Below are 15076 nucleotides of genomic sequence, written 5' to 3' on the forward strand. Positions count from 1 at the left end.
TTATTTCAGAGCAATTTTGTTCCTGTTGCACTTGTTGCTGCAGCAGTACACTCCCTAAAACCCAATAAAATATAACTTTACCTGACTTATTATCAGTGTTAATGCTAATAAATATCTTTTCTGACTAATCTAGGTCACTCTACAATATGCAGCATGTGGAATAATAAACAGTTATCTGACAAAAAAAAGTTACCAGCTGCAAATTCATAACTTAAGTTGTTTTTTGATGAGTAATAAACAGAAAAAAATAAATAAAGTTTGTCCTTTTCCTGCTTACTTTCTACTTTTCTTACCACCTTTCTTCAGTACTTTGTACCAACAACAGTAAGTCCTGTTAGTAAAACCAGGCAGGCGAAGTTTCAGCACAGCTTTACAGCACTTCACCAAGTCATCACACAGTTTAACAGTGGAGACACAAGACTTCCCCATTGGTGGATAAACCGGAATAAAGCTGTTGTAACAAAGTGTTACTGGGATTTTTTCTGAATGGGATGTGGAGTCTGTCAGTTCGATGTTTAAGCTCCAGGAGGAACAACAACAGAAGGGGTTAATGTAATCCATTTCATTGGTGGGGGACTCTAATAACTGGTCTCTCCCTGCGTCTCCATTGGCCCGCGGAGTTTCCATTGTGCTGGCCGGTGCAGGTGTGGGACATGCTTTGTTGATCATAATCCCCCAGGCAAGGGGAGAGGCTTTGAGTGTGTTTGACGTACCCCACCGGCAGGCCCTTTGCTCCTCGGCCGCCGAGCAGCCACCGTCTCCAGCGGCCGCTCATGGGATCCGACAGGCGGAAAAATAATGAACAACACCTCAACCCGGAGCTGACCTGGCTCCAATTCACCAGCTCCACACGAGGGGTAAACGAACCACTTAATTGAGCCTTCCAGGATCAAATCATACTCAGGACCCCCCCAAGCCACCCCGCGATCGACCCTCCCCACCCTGCCCGACCGCCCCCCCCCAAGCTTCAACCTCCTCCAGGACACAACCCATCAAGATGTTTTCCTACACACACCCCGACTCTCAGTCCTCCACTTCTTTACTAGAAAAAAGTTATAATGGAACATAAAGGAAAGAGCATATGAGCAACAAGTCTCAAAGTCAGTAATGGAATGTATCCAAGTACATTTAGTATTTCTGCTTAAACTTTTGAGCTACTTTTAGTTTACTTTTTCATTTTTATGCAGCTTCATATTTCCAGTCTGCTACAGTTCAGTAGAAAACTTTTCTAAACTTTATTTTTTACTACTACATTTGTTTCACAGCTATAGTTGCTGCTGGTACTTTACAGGATTTAAATGCAAAACAGATTAAACTATGTTAGATTAAAATTTACAGATAAGTTAAAGAGAAAAGTTAAAATTAGCTCAACCTCCACTGACTACAAAAGAAAAAATGAATTTTTCTGCATTTCGTACTTTGTCTTTTGTTTGGTTATTTAAACTACATTTTGCTGATATGTACCTTTACTTCAGTAACATTTTAAATGCAGGGCCTTCTTTAACAATATGGTATTTCTCCTTTCACTCTTAAGTAAAGGATCCGAACTCTACTTCCACCACTGTTTCTTGAAGTACTTTGTGTCTGTTTTATTTTGTGTATCTTTGCTGTTTTTGGATTTTGTGCTGAAGTGAGCAAATCCTGTTATGCCTGTTAAAACTTTTACTGTTGCATACATGCTTCATTTGAAAATAGAACAGTGTAAAGTTGGGGAATACGGAGTGAAAAAGAGGACAGAGTGTGCCCTTAATTCTGCCTAACTTTAAGCCCTAAAATAATTTAAACTGGTGAGTTATACAAAAATTCACCCCTGTAAAGTTGTCATGAACAGGGAAATTAGCAATGGAGCCCGAAATCGTTTTTCGTACCAGGCTGTAAAGTGGGGAATTCTAATATTGGGGCTCTGTGGAGATGGACTCGCTTTTTGAGCCAGCCTTGAGTGGCCAATCGATGAACTGCAGTTTTTATCAGTTCTGCTTTGGCTTCATTTTTCAGCCTCAGCGGTTGCTACTTAGTTGCACAACAATGTTTCTAGAATCACCCCGACCCTTGTTTCTTTCACTCTGCAGAAACAAAAACTGTATGAATGCGGCAGGATGAATGAAATAAGTAGTGAACTTGTTAACTTGTAATGAGAAAACCTGCAATAAAGTAATGAAAATTTTCGCATTTTTGTTGCATCTACTGTACGTTCTCTTACACGCTTGAAGGGGGAGACTGAGGTGAGGTGTTTGCAATCTGCAAGCTCACCACTAGATGCCACTAAATCATACACACTGGTCCTTTAAGTGACTCAAGCACTAGGATGCGATGATTTCAACATTATACTAATTATTTTGGTATTCAAATAGGTGATGAACAGGCACACCTCAGTGCAATAAGAAGATGCCAAAAAGATCTCAAGGATTCAGCTACATTGTTGAAATAAAGGATTTTTTTTGTAAATTTCTATCATTTGTTAAGGCGAAAGCACAAATTAGGGCTGCAGCAGATAAGATTATCCCATTCCACCCAGGTGAGACACCCGAGAGTCAGTCAGTGTCGCTTCTCTACCAACAGAATGTGACAAAACAAAAGCAAATAGTGAAACTCAAACAGGTCCTTTTTTAATACCTCATCTTTCCTTTGGTATAGTTCTATAAAACATCACACAGACTGACTGTTGAGCTGATCATGAGTTCTGCAAATTAAAGCCATCGAGATATTTGGTTCTGGGAGGTGAAGTTCTGTTAACTCTTGCTTCCACCAGCATCAACCTTGATTTTCTTGGGTTGTTTGTGATTAAATTTAATTTCAGTCATTTCAATGTGAGACTTTTACTGCAGTTTAGATTCTGTTTTCAAAGCGTATATTCTGTATGTACCGAATGTGATAATCTCTAAACAGGTTTAGGTGGTAATCAGATTACAAAAAAGGTAAGTATAGTAAGTAGTAAGTAAAACTAATCAGATTACAACTGAAAAATTGTGTAATTAGATTATTGCATTGTCGAAGATTTCTAGATTACATTGCTGATTATGTCTTTAAATAAAATAAAAAATAAAGAATGCAAGGTGCAATCTTTAATTTGGAAATAATCTAAAAGACATCTAATCCAGTGGATTACTTTACTGATTGCAAAAACTGCTCAGTAATTTGCATTCAGTAACTGACTACATTTCAAAGTAATCTGACCCAACCCCGTCTCTGAACAACAGAACGTGTCAAACTCTGTAGTTTGTCCTGGTTTGACTGACGTCCGTGTCCTGAAATGAGCCACTCGTATGACAACATCACTCCGCTGTCCTTATTTAACATCACAGTCAGACATCCTTGATGAAGCTGATCTGCAGCCCTTCACGTGAAACATGCTGACAAGAACAATCAGTGGCTTTCCATGCTCCCTCTAAGATGTTTCTCATTAGCAAGGCGTCACCTGTTCACTGGCTATTATCAGAGGAACAATTTGGGTTGGGGGGTCCTGTGGGGTCGTTCGAGGACGTGAACCTACAGTATCCTGTCGCCCACTGAAATAGCGCCGGCGGTCCCGTGTTCAACCTGCTTCCCAGCCGGACCAACAATGGCGCTTTTCAAATGTCACCCGATAGAGCCGCGCGGGTGCCAAATTAGGACGGGGTGCCTGATGTTCCAGGCGCAAAAGAAGGTGATCAAACAGAGCCCGGGTCAGTGGATCGCCTCTAATTGAGAAGCTCACACTTGGCAGCAGGGGTTCTCATTCAGCAGACAGCGCTGGTGCAGTCTGCCAGAGTGGAAAAGTTTTGGACCGCCTGTGCAATGCATACGACCGAGTCTGACCTCTACAGTCAGATCTGGGTCATCGGACTGTCGTTCACGAGTCATGATGGCACTGGAGTGCAGACGAATGCCTCACAGGCAACGAAAGTCATACTTCAGACTGAAAAATTAATTAAAAGTTTTCTGATACAGGGTATAAATCCATGAAAAAAGCAGGTCCACATATTGATGCTTCATTTAATGTATTTATTAGTGCAGCCAAAGGTGACATTTTGAGCTGCTGCTCACCAAAAAAAGAAAGTCTTTCCAGAGCCACAATTATTAAATTCTCTAGTTTTTGATTTGGCATTCTGGGAGACTAACCTCCGGAAAAATTTTGAGGAAGTGGTCCCGAGCCATAGACGTAGGCAATGATGCACGTTTTCGTTGACAAAATATTAAAACCCATGTTTGCAATTGAAGAGTGTAGAAAAATGACATTCCATATAATTCTTTGCAGATGCTACAGGGGGCCACTGGAAAGCGGCATGAGAGCCACATGTCGCTGTGGAGCCGCAGGTTGCTGACCACAGGTATAACTAAAGTCTGAAGAGCAGAAGTTCAAACTGTCACGTGTGGATGATTGCATTTAGGGTCTCCTTTTTCCACTTTTTTTTTCATGGTTGTCATCTTTTGGTCCGGCACCTGCCTTTGTTGGCAAGAATTTATCCAATTTATTTTTAAAGAGTTAACTAAAGGAGCCCACGCTGCATCCAACACACACTGTGAATATGTTTTCTTCTCTTTTCAGAGAAAAAAAAAATAATGCACAGTATGCACATCCTGCAGCAAGGGGTCCCTCACATTAAAACAAGAACAACAGATGTAGTTTGATGATGTCGTGCTGTAGTTTGGAATCATTTGACTCTGTTTTTTTCACTTTTAAACAACCGTCCATAGCTGATTATAATCTGTCTGACGTGACTCAGGCAGAAATCATGTTCATGAACGAGGTAATGGGGCTATTAAAGTTTTATTCACATTAAGATTAGTCATGTTCACTGGCTTCCTCCCTCACTCTCTGACCTATCCAGACAAATCCCGTGATTTCCTGGAAATCATAGCAACTAGCTAGCAACAGCTATCACTCACCAAAATATTTAACATGTCTTCAGCTTTAAGTGGGAATAATTCTAAAGAGTTTCATCGTAGCTCATAACTATTCTTCCAAAAATGAATGGCTGTATAATTAGACAAGTCAGTGTCCTTAGTAATTATAATTTTAAATATTTTTATGGTGTACACAAAATATGCATCAATTAGTGTCACACTTGATAAATCATTATCCAGAAGAAGAGAACAGGGCCTTCTGCAACTGTCGAAAAATGGTGAAATAATTGTCAACTGGTCCAAATCGTGAGCAGTGGATCGGGGTTCCTCTGTGCACATGACAGATCACAACAGAGTGAGTCTTCTCCTGTGAAGCTGTGGTCATGAAGAGACAAATTCACGAGCATTAATTAGTGAATTAAAGTATGATTAATTAAACACAAGTGCAGGACAGTGAAGGGAAAAACATTTTTTTATTATCAAATAATAAATATAGTTTCTACCCTTTAGGTTATTTGGTAAATAAAACTGATACAGAACAGAAACAAGGCTGGTTTCTACAGTTATACCATCAATTCAGGTTTCAGTTATTTCCATAAATACTGTACACATGATTTAAATTAACTGAGGGCCATAACGGACAGTACTATCATATCAATTTCATGGCATAACTCTTTAAGTACCTTGAAAACATGCATGATGTGAATCCTAAAGAGAGAATATTAAATAAATTATCAAATCATTGTCCCTAATCTGCACGCTGGGTGGCAAATATTTGCAGGGGGAATTTCTCGATGCGTCGTTGCTTAGCGGGAACAAAGCAAGATGGCCTCCTCTCAATTTGGGGCAAACACTGGCGGAGGAGGGAGACAAAAGAGATGCTTAAACCCCGTCGGTCTGAGGGGGATATCTTCACCTCTGTTCAGAGAGTCCCTAATTGATACATGGGGATTGGCGTGAAGGGCCGAGGACAATGCCTCCATTGTTTCACTGTTTTCTGAATCAAGACGTCTGTCAAGTGCGGTGTCTTTGCCGGCAGCTTGGCTCGGCTCCAAACTTGAACTTTCTCTTTTGATTTGTGCCGAAGCTTCTCCACGCACGGCTCGTCTCTGCCCGTGGTGCTGGAAGACATGTTGGAGGACATCAGCTGTGATGTTTTTTTCAGTCACAATCCTAAAAAAAAACATTAGAAAATGTGATATTTTACTCTGAGAAAGGGATCAATTGTCCAACATACAGGAGGGAATATAGTTGAAAAGTTGTCAAATTTCCCATTTTTGACTTACATGTGTTTTAATAAAAATAAGAATTAGGGTTGTTTATCTCCTTTAGGGCTGCAACCGAATCACTTTCATTAACGATTAATCTGCCGATCATGTTTGTGATTAATCGTTTAGTCTATAAAATGTTAAGAAATTGTGAAAAATTCATGCAAAGTGCCCAAACTGACATCTTCAAATTGCTTCTTTTCATTGCTTTTTCATTTACTGTCATAAATGACAAAGAAATGCAGAAAATTCTCACATGTAAAGAGCTGGAACCAGCTGTTTGATATCTTTGCTTAAAAAAAATAACTGAAATAATTAATTTATTATCAAAATACTAAACATTTTTCAATAAACAAATCAATTAATGACTAATTTCTGCAGCTCTAATCTTGTAATTAACGCTTCAACTAACAATTATTTTCATTCCGTCATTTTCTCTATGAATTAATTAGTTGTTTTGTTCATAAAATGTAATAAAATGATGATCACTGTTTCCCGAATCCTGACGTGACGTCCTCAAATGTCTTATTTTGTCTGCAACCCAAAGACATTCTACATGTTTATTGTCATTAAGATTTCAGGACATATTCACATTTGAGAAGCTCGAATCAGAGAATTTGGTCTTTTTTGTTCCTATAAATGATTCAAGATGATCTTAATAATCAATTATTAAAATAGTTGGCAACTAATTTTACTTTGATTAACAAGTCAATTAATTTGCTGATCATTTCAGCTCTAAGTTCCTTGTAATTAGGGCTGATCAATTATTTTCTCTATGAATTAATTAGTTGTTTTGTTCATAAAATGATGAAAAATCACTGAAATCACTGTTTCCCAAATCCTGACGTGACGTCCTCAAATGTCTTATTTGCCCACAATTCAAAGATATTCAGCATGTTAATCGTCATTAAGATTACAGGAAACAGTCATAAAATCAAGAGAATTTTGACTTTTTTTTTTATAAATGAATCAAAACAATTTATTGATTATCAAAATGATTGGCAATTAATTTAATAGTTGACAACTAATCAACTAACTAATGTAACTGTAGCTGTAATACTATAGAAAATCCTGAGCATTAATAAACAGAATTATTTCAGAACTCTGAGCAACACAAATATCTGAATTGTACAGAAAACAGGAATTTCTTTAGAAGAAAAGCTCCATCTAAACTCATGAAAATATCAATTTCATATCAGTATGCAATTCTCTGTATATATATATGCTGAATTTTCCTGCAGAAAAAGTTTCACATTTTGCTCAGTAAGCCACCTGTGCACAAACTAAAAGACTCCGAGCAATTCCAATGAATGAAGCATGGAATTAATTGGAAGTGTACCAGCTGAACGCCGCCCCCCTTTCCCATAAGATTTGTACCAAATTACACAGTTCCTCCTGTGAAACTCTTAGGAAATTATTGACCTGTAAAATAAATCATTACCGTGACCGCTCCTCACATTTACAACCGTGTTTGCAGGACTATTAATTTATTTCTTCAATTCGCAGAGCTCCTCTTTTGACCTGCTCTTATTATTCAGTAAGAATAAGTGGGCAACGTTCCCACCTCCCAGCAACAGAAAATGTAAATGACTCAGCAACAAGATTGTCTTCTGGGAGAAACATCATGACTTGGACGCCGATCACTGATCCGACAGAAAGAAAAGAGATTAACTTTGTTTTAATTGGATGTGAACTTGATCTTAAATCACCATCATGAACAGTAAAGCTGGTGTTATAGACAGAGTGAGAAACACAGAACCTACTGAAGAATGGGTCAGACTGAATAATTATAAATACTGAGTAACATTTCTGCAGCCAGGTAGAGTCAGCAGGATTTATCCGAGCTGTTCCTAAATGCATCAGACAGCTGAGTCTCATTCCCAGGACGTCAAATACAGACGTTTGGGTTTGGTAAAGTGAACTGAGCTCAGCTAAATAATGAGAAAATAAGAAATACAGACAGACGGCAGAGTCTCTGCACACACAGACACCACCACACACTTCTAGTGGGTCATAAGTGATGACTGAAAGAGATTATGTTCATGTGAGTCGATGCATTGTGTGTCTTTAAGGAAAATAATGCATGTTATGAAAAGGTAATATAAAAAAAAAAGTTCTGGAGAACAGGGTCACTTAGTTTACAAAACTAATACAATATTTTTGATTAATTGGGCAGCACTATTGTGGACATTTTAGATACATTTTCTTAAATATATCTAATAAAATATAATTAATATCATTAAAATATAACAATATATTAAAATCACAACATGGCCAAGTTTAATATCCAAATTGCAGAAGCTGCATTTTGCAGTGTGACAAAATGAAGTACTGAAGTGCCGTCCAGCCTACGAATCTTTTTCTCCAGATGTAAGAAAACTTGTTTGTTTGATACGGACCCCAACAAATGTCACATCATCATGATTTTAATATTTGTGACGCAAAAATTATTCCCACTAATCGTGAATCATATCGCTAGAGCTGCAGCTAATGATCATTTTCATTACTGAAAAATCTGAATGTCAGAAAATGCTGAAAAATGTCAACCACTGTTTCCAAAAATCCAAGCTGATGTCCAATGTCTTGTTTTGCTCAAAACCCAAAGATATTCAGTTTACTGTCATAAAGGAGCAAAGAAACCAGAAAATATTCAAATTTAAGGAGCTCAAACTTTTTAATCGATTATCATAATAGCAGGTGTTTAATTTAATAACTGATTAATTGTTGCAGCTCTATATTATCTGCCAAAATAATCAGAATATGACTTTTTTTTTTTTTACCATGTCGTGAAGCCCTAGTTTACAGTTAAAAAAAAAAAACAGGGGTCTGCAGGAGCTGGATTTTCTTGTTTTTATTCACATTGTACGAGGCTGTATTGAGCTGAAATGGAGTAGAAGTAATTAAATAAGAGATTAAAGTTGATTTATGAGTGCGCATTCAGATGATAATGAAGCCCTGAATACACTGATGCCCTATTTGAAAATGATGCATGACAATACAATAGAGACCACATGATATTTATTATTAATAGTCACAGTTGAAACTGCCTGTAAGCTGTATGCACTGTATAAAGATAAAAAAAAAGACAATAGATACAAAAGCCATTCAATGATTGTCACACTGAATCCTGAGAAAAACCATGATATAGCATATAGTTTTTAATATATATATTTATATTTATGACATCTGGGTTTTTAGTGATACTGTTTCCGGCGCATTTTTGTAAGCTAATATCATTCACTTCTGCTTGAATCAAACTAGACAACAGTAGAAAACAATGCCTATCAGCATAAATAGCATAAATAGTCACAAACTATCTTTATAATTTACAAAAATACACATTTATAAAGTATTTACATGAGCCATAGTGCTGTGGTTTCAGTCAACATGGAGGAGATATATATATGTATATATAAAAATAAGGCAAGCCCTGTGTTGGATCATATGGTATTAAATCAATTGTTACTGCATTTGGAAATATACAGGTAAAAACCCTTCACTGCAGGGCGCTTTCATCTCGTATGATTGTCGTTTTTGAGGTAACGGCGGTCTGACGAAGGCAGCTTTGGCAGATTATAGGGCTGGGCAATATACTGATATCATACTGTGATATGAGACTAATATCTTCTTATATTTTGGATACTGTTATACAGTGTTTTTTCATTTTTTTAAAGGTTGTATTACAGTGAAGTGATGCAGTTTTTTGTTCTTACCAGACTGTTCTATACGTTCTAATATTTGCCTGTACCCATTTGCTCATTATAACTACATTACTGATGATTATTTATCAAAAATCTCATTGTGTTAATATTCTGTGAATGCACCAATAGTCACCTCTGCTTTATTGTTGCAATACTGATAAACATCAATAGAGGTATTTGGTCAGAAATATTGTAATATTTGATTTTGTCTGTATCGCCCGGCCCTGCTGTCGGGTATTTTAATCTACAGCAATGCATAATATTCTATAAGATCATCATATGTTTGCACTGTTTGAGGATTAGGGCATGTTTTTAAAGAAAATGCCTGTATTGTATATCAGCGTAAAACAGAGATATTATTTATGAGCCATATCGCCCAGCCCTACCAGATTTAAGTCGATTATGAATGAAAAGTTTCCACGTATGTAATCAACTGAAAAAATTTGGCCTCTCAAAAGAAATATAGGCTAAATTTGGCAAAATATCAAATGTACATTTACATCTTAAACATGACATGAAGAGGGAAAGTTTCTGCTGAAACTGCCAAAAAATGTAAAATATCTTTTAAAATGTTACAAAAGACAGAAGTGTTCAATGGTGGTCTTACTTTGCAGGTATATTTTAGCTTTAAGAGCAAAGTAGAAGCTTTGATATAGTGATTTAAAACAAAACAAAACAAAACAAGAGGAGTAGAAAGATAAGTGCTCATTTTTTGTTTGACTTTCCAGCTGGTGTTTCCACAGTGCGAGTGCTTGTCAAGTTGAATCGCCTAAAATGCGCTGCCTAGCTCTCTAATCTCTGCGGTGAACTGATCAGTGAAGTGTCGTGTTCATGATGCAGAGAGGCCGCTACCCAGCCTGCACTCTGACCTCCCGGCTGAAATGCGTGCACGTGCGCATGTTGTGTTGTTGTGTTGTGTGGATTTCGGAGCAGCGGGTCCCTAAAAGAGAAAGCAGAGTGAAGTTGCGGTCCTATAGCTCTGTCCCCTCCCTGGGATAAATCAAGCTGTTGACGCTGAAGCTGTTGTAGAAGTGACTGTTGAACTGTCCACTCTGCCCGCCGCCAAACGTGTTGTAGTACACTCCACGGTTGAAATGCAAGCCCTCGCCGTGCTCCGACGTCCCCGTGTCCTGCCCGCCGTGGTTGAGGTGGTACGGGCTCAGGGCCGTAATGTTCCTGTTTGACAGCTCGTTCACCAGTCCCAGGGACCCCTGCCGGCTGGGGGCCCCCGAGCTGAGCGTCGACATGCTGCTGTAAAAGTTGTTAAAACAAGGAGCGGCCGAGGACAGTCCGGGCGGCGAGGACGACGAGCCCTTGTGGTTCTCGTTCATCGCCTCCATCTCCGGCGAGGACGGCCCCAGGAGCTGAGGGCTGTCTGAAGGCTTCAACGAGGCCGCCACCGCCGGCCTGCCTTCCTCGACTTTTGTGGGCCCCGCTCCTGTCGCCGCCGCCGCCACCCCCGCTCCTCCCGCGCTGCTCGGGTCTGACCGTCTTTTCCTTTTCCTGCGGAAATTTCCGTTGTCAAACATCTTTTCACAGTTTGGGTCCAACGTCCAGTAGTTTCCTTTTCCTGTAATTGAAGATAAGACACACAACACATCACAAGTTAATTATTTTAGTTTACCTGAAGAACGCTGTGGGACCTGATTAGTAATATATAATAAAATACAAAAATTATTATTCCTTATTACTTAAATTTAGCCTTTTTTAGTCTTTTCCTGGGAGGACAATATTATCAATTTATCAAACTTCTATTCCATATTTTCATATAATTTTTAAAAATAATTTATTTCTTTTCTTTTGAAGATTTTCTGACTGTATTTTTTCTGCTGTTAAGGGGAACTATAATAAACTAGAGAAGGCAATTTCTGAGGAAATTATGGGTGTGAATGCTGGCTGTTGGAAAGCTGAGACTAAAGAGGATTACTGGATTTAAAAGTTTGAATATCAAAATGTAAAAAAAGATGGGGAACATTTTAATGTTTGTTCAGAGGCTGACGCTGAACTGAACTGCTGTCGAATAATACCAATAATATAGAAATGATGTGAAATATTTTAATGTTTGTTGAAAAGCTGACGGTAAACTGAATTACTGGCTTGAAAAGTTGAATGACAGCCAAAATGAATGAAAGATGTTGGATATTTTGAGGCTTGAATGGAGTTTCTAGCAGAAAGTACGAAGGACTTGAAGACTTGAAAAAAAAAACAGTGAAAATGTGTCAATTTTGGACATTTCATTGTTTACATTTAATGGGGAAAACTTCACTCAAAACTTTGAATATTTCAGAGAATATAAATGAAAAAAGTGAGTTGAATATTTCAAAGTTTGGACGAGGTTTCTGTGTAGAAGAATGTGTGAGCTGAGAGCCAAAAAATGCGCGTAATAACAATAGTGACAAGTTTTTTTGTAGAAAAATGCTGAAAGCATTCACACCCAATAAAACCTGTCATGAGCTGACTGTCATTCTAGTCTAGACTGAGGCTGAGCTTCAGCATTCCAGTCATGTTCAAGTACATGAACTGTTTTGTTTACAAAATACTTTAATATTCAGGTAGTATTTTCAAAATACTCTTTCTAAAGTACAGTATATATATATATGCACTCATGAATATGGAGCCTTTAATCATCTTGTTTTATTCATTTGTTGTTAACAAAATCTTTAGAATTTCTTCATACTGGAATTTCTCTGTTTTAACTTTGGACACTATATACATACATATATATATATATATGTATATATATATATATATATATATATATATATATATATATATATATATACATATATATATGTATATGTATATATGTAAATACATATATATATATATATATATATATATATATATATATATATATATATATATATATATATATTTTACAGTACAATCACTGTTATCTTGTGTCATCTTTTAATAACTTGTTGCTTTAAAATAAATTAGAATATTAGGCTCTCACACAGCATCAATTAATACTCATTTAGAGAACATTATTTGGAGTTGACTGTTGATCAAACTTTTTTGACCACACATGTGACTGATTAGGCGATAAGATAAAATAAGATAAGATGAGATAAGATAAGATAAGATAAGATAAGATAAAATTGTATTAATCCCAGGAGTGAAATTCAAGTGTCATGGCGTCAGCAATGAAATAAAGTGCTTAAATTAGTGGGTATTTATCATGCCAATACTAAAAGTTTCTCTTTTCTTTTCTAAATTTTAAGGATTCCAGCAACAGTTGCCGTTTAATTCATGCTCACCTAATCTCCATTTATTTCTACCTTACTGAAGCTTCCAGGTGAGTAAACTTTATCTACATGCCACGACTAAAAATGCAACTCCCAGACAAATATTTTGCATTTTGTATTACTTTGTTTTTGGGTTTGTTTGAGGTTATTTGCTGGTTTTCAATGTGCATATATACTGCAATAATCAATAAAGACTTAAAGAGAAAAAAATGGACCCAAATGCCACACTATATGATTTATAATAACATTTTTCCTGGTGCGTTCACGGTACCTGGATCGTCCTCGTCTCTCGGCACCTTCTTGAAGCAGTCGTTCAGAGACAGGTTGTGCCGGATGGAGTTCTGCCAGCCGGCTTTGCTCTTCTTATAAAAGGGGAAATTATCGGCGACATATTGATAGATCTGGCTCAGGGTGAGCTTCTTCTCGTGCGCGTTCTGGATGGCCATGGCGATGAGCGCGGAGTAGGAGTAGGGCGGCCGCACCAGCTTCAGCAGCTCCTCCTGGCTGGCGATGGACAGCCAGCCCAGGTCGGGCCCACCGAAGCCAGGTGAGTTCGTGATGAACTGCCGCTGCGAGCCGTAGGAGGGCGGGATGAAGGACGCCGGGTTGTTTCCGTGCAGGTAGGACGCGGAGGAGTTGACGCCCGGCCCGTTGAGCCACAGGTACGGGTTTGGAGAAGACGCGTAATCCCCGAGGCCGTAGCCGGCGGGTCTCTGTGCGCCCTGGAGGCTCTGCTGGTGGTACATGCTGCTGAAGTTGTCGCAGTAGACAGCGGCCATGTCCGGGGCCTCCTGGGCGCCTTTAGGTGGGAGCGAGCCGACGGTAGGGGAGGTGTGCTGGTGGTGCTGGTGATGGGACTGAGGGTCGATGGAGTTCATCACTCCCCGCGGGAAATCCCAAAGGAAATGCTGAAGCGGTTCAGGTGGCCTCTCTTCCTCGGGTGGCGCGCAGGCAGCAGCAACAAGTGTCAGGGAGGATGGAGCAGTTTGGGGAGTTTTAATAGTATAAAACCCTTGACAGCAGCCACATCCAGGCTCCAGATAATTCCCAGCAGCCAATAGACACACACGGAGTAACGGGGGGTGTGGTCATGTTCCACCTCGTTCAGCACAGAGTGGGTCAGTGGTGCCCAAATGTTTCCCCTGGCAAAAGCTCCTTGAGAGACACAACAGTATGCTGCTGGGTGCAGAGTCTCTCTGAGGGGCTGAGGCAGGCTGGGATTATATAACCTCAGTCAGTCAACAAACAACTAACTACACTCAGACTGCAGGAAGAAATTTTACAACAGGGCAGCCACAATATCTGATGCTTATCAGCCTACATGATTATCATGGCTGAAATATTTCATGACATCTACAGGATTCTTTTTGAGAAAACTAATGCTATCAATCAAATTCATCTTGAACTTTGTTTACCATGAGTTTTGTCTTTTTTTTTTTTGCAAATGAATAATGATAATAATGGGATAATGTACAGTGAGCAGGTCATTACTGTGAAATAAACCGCTGGGTTTGCTTATTACACTGCTACTCACATTTTGATTTAAAAATGATTTTATTGATTTAAAAAATATTTTATTGCTCCTCCAGAGTCAATCATCAAAACTGCGTCCATTGTAACTCTCTGCTATTTAGAAATAACTGACCTTAAAGTGCCGTAATTGACCAATCAGAATGCAGCATTTAACAAAGCCATGAAATATTGCTGGTTTATTGCAACACTGCTATTTTAGAATAGCATTTTCTTGTTCAGTTAATTTTTGAAACATTGAACTTTCTGCAGAGAGGCTGAACTGCTTTAAGAGAAATCACTTTTTAATATTTTTAATTTTACTCTTTTAGACATTAAAACAGTGATAAATCAATACTGGAGATAGAATAAAATATAAATGCTGCAACTTTAATCTCCTATTTATCTTTTTTTTAAATTTGTGATTGTACATAATTCATACATTCATTGCCAAAGACAGTTTATGCCATTTTTTTGCACATGCTCAGGTCATGGCTGCCTACTTCATCATTTTGAGTTTCTGATA

General features: G+C 38.4%; 1 protein-coding gene across 1 annotated transcript; it reads right to left on the reverse strand.

Moving 5' to 3' along the window:
* Positions 1 to 9093: 9093 nt before the first annotated feature.
* foxi2 (forkhead box I2) lies at positions 9094 to 14165 on the reverse strand. The gene is made up of 2 exons (XM_084742431.1): positions 13313 to 14165; positions 9094 to 11363 (listed from the first exon to the last, which is right to left on the reverse strand). Exons 1-2 carry the CDS (start codon positions 13917 to 13919, stop codon positions 10765 to 10767), a joined length of 1206 nt encoding a protein of 401 aa, XP_084598557.1. The 5' UTR covers positions 13920 to 14165; the 3' UTR covers positions 9094 to 10764.
* Positions 14166 to 15076: the final 911 nt, after the last annotated feature.

This window comes from Lutjanus erythropterus, chromosome 18, assembly GCF_056507025.1.
Source record: "Lutjanus erythropterus isolate fLutEry1 chromosome 18, fLutEry1.hap2, whole genome shotgun sequence".
Classification (NCBI taxonomy): Eukaryota; Metazoa; Chordata; class Actinopteri; order Lutjaniformes; family Lutjanidae; genus Lutjanus; species Lutjanus erythropterus.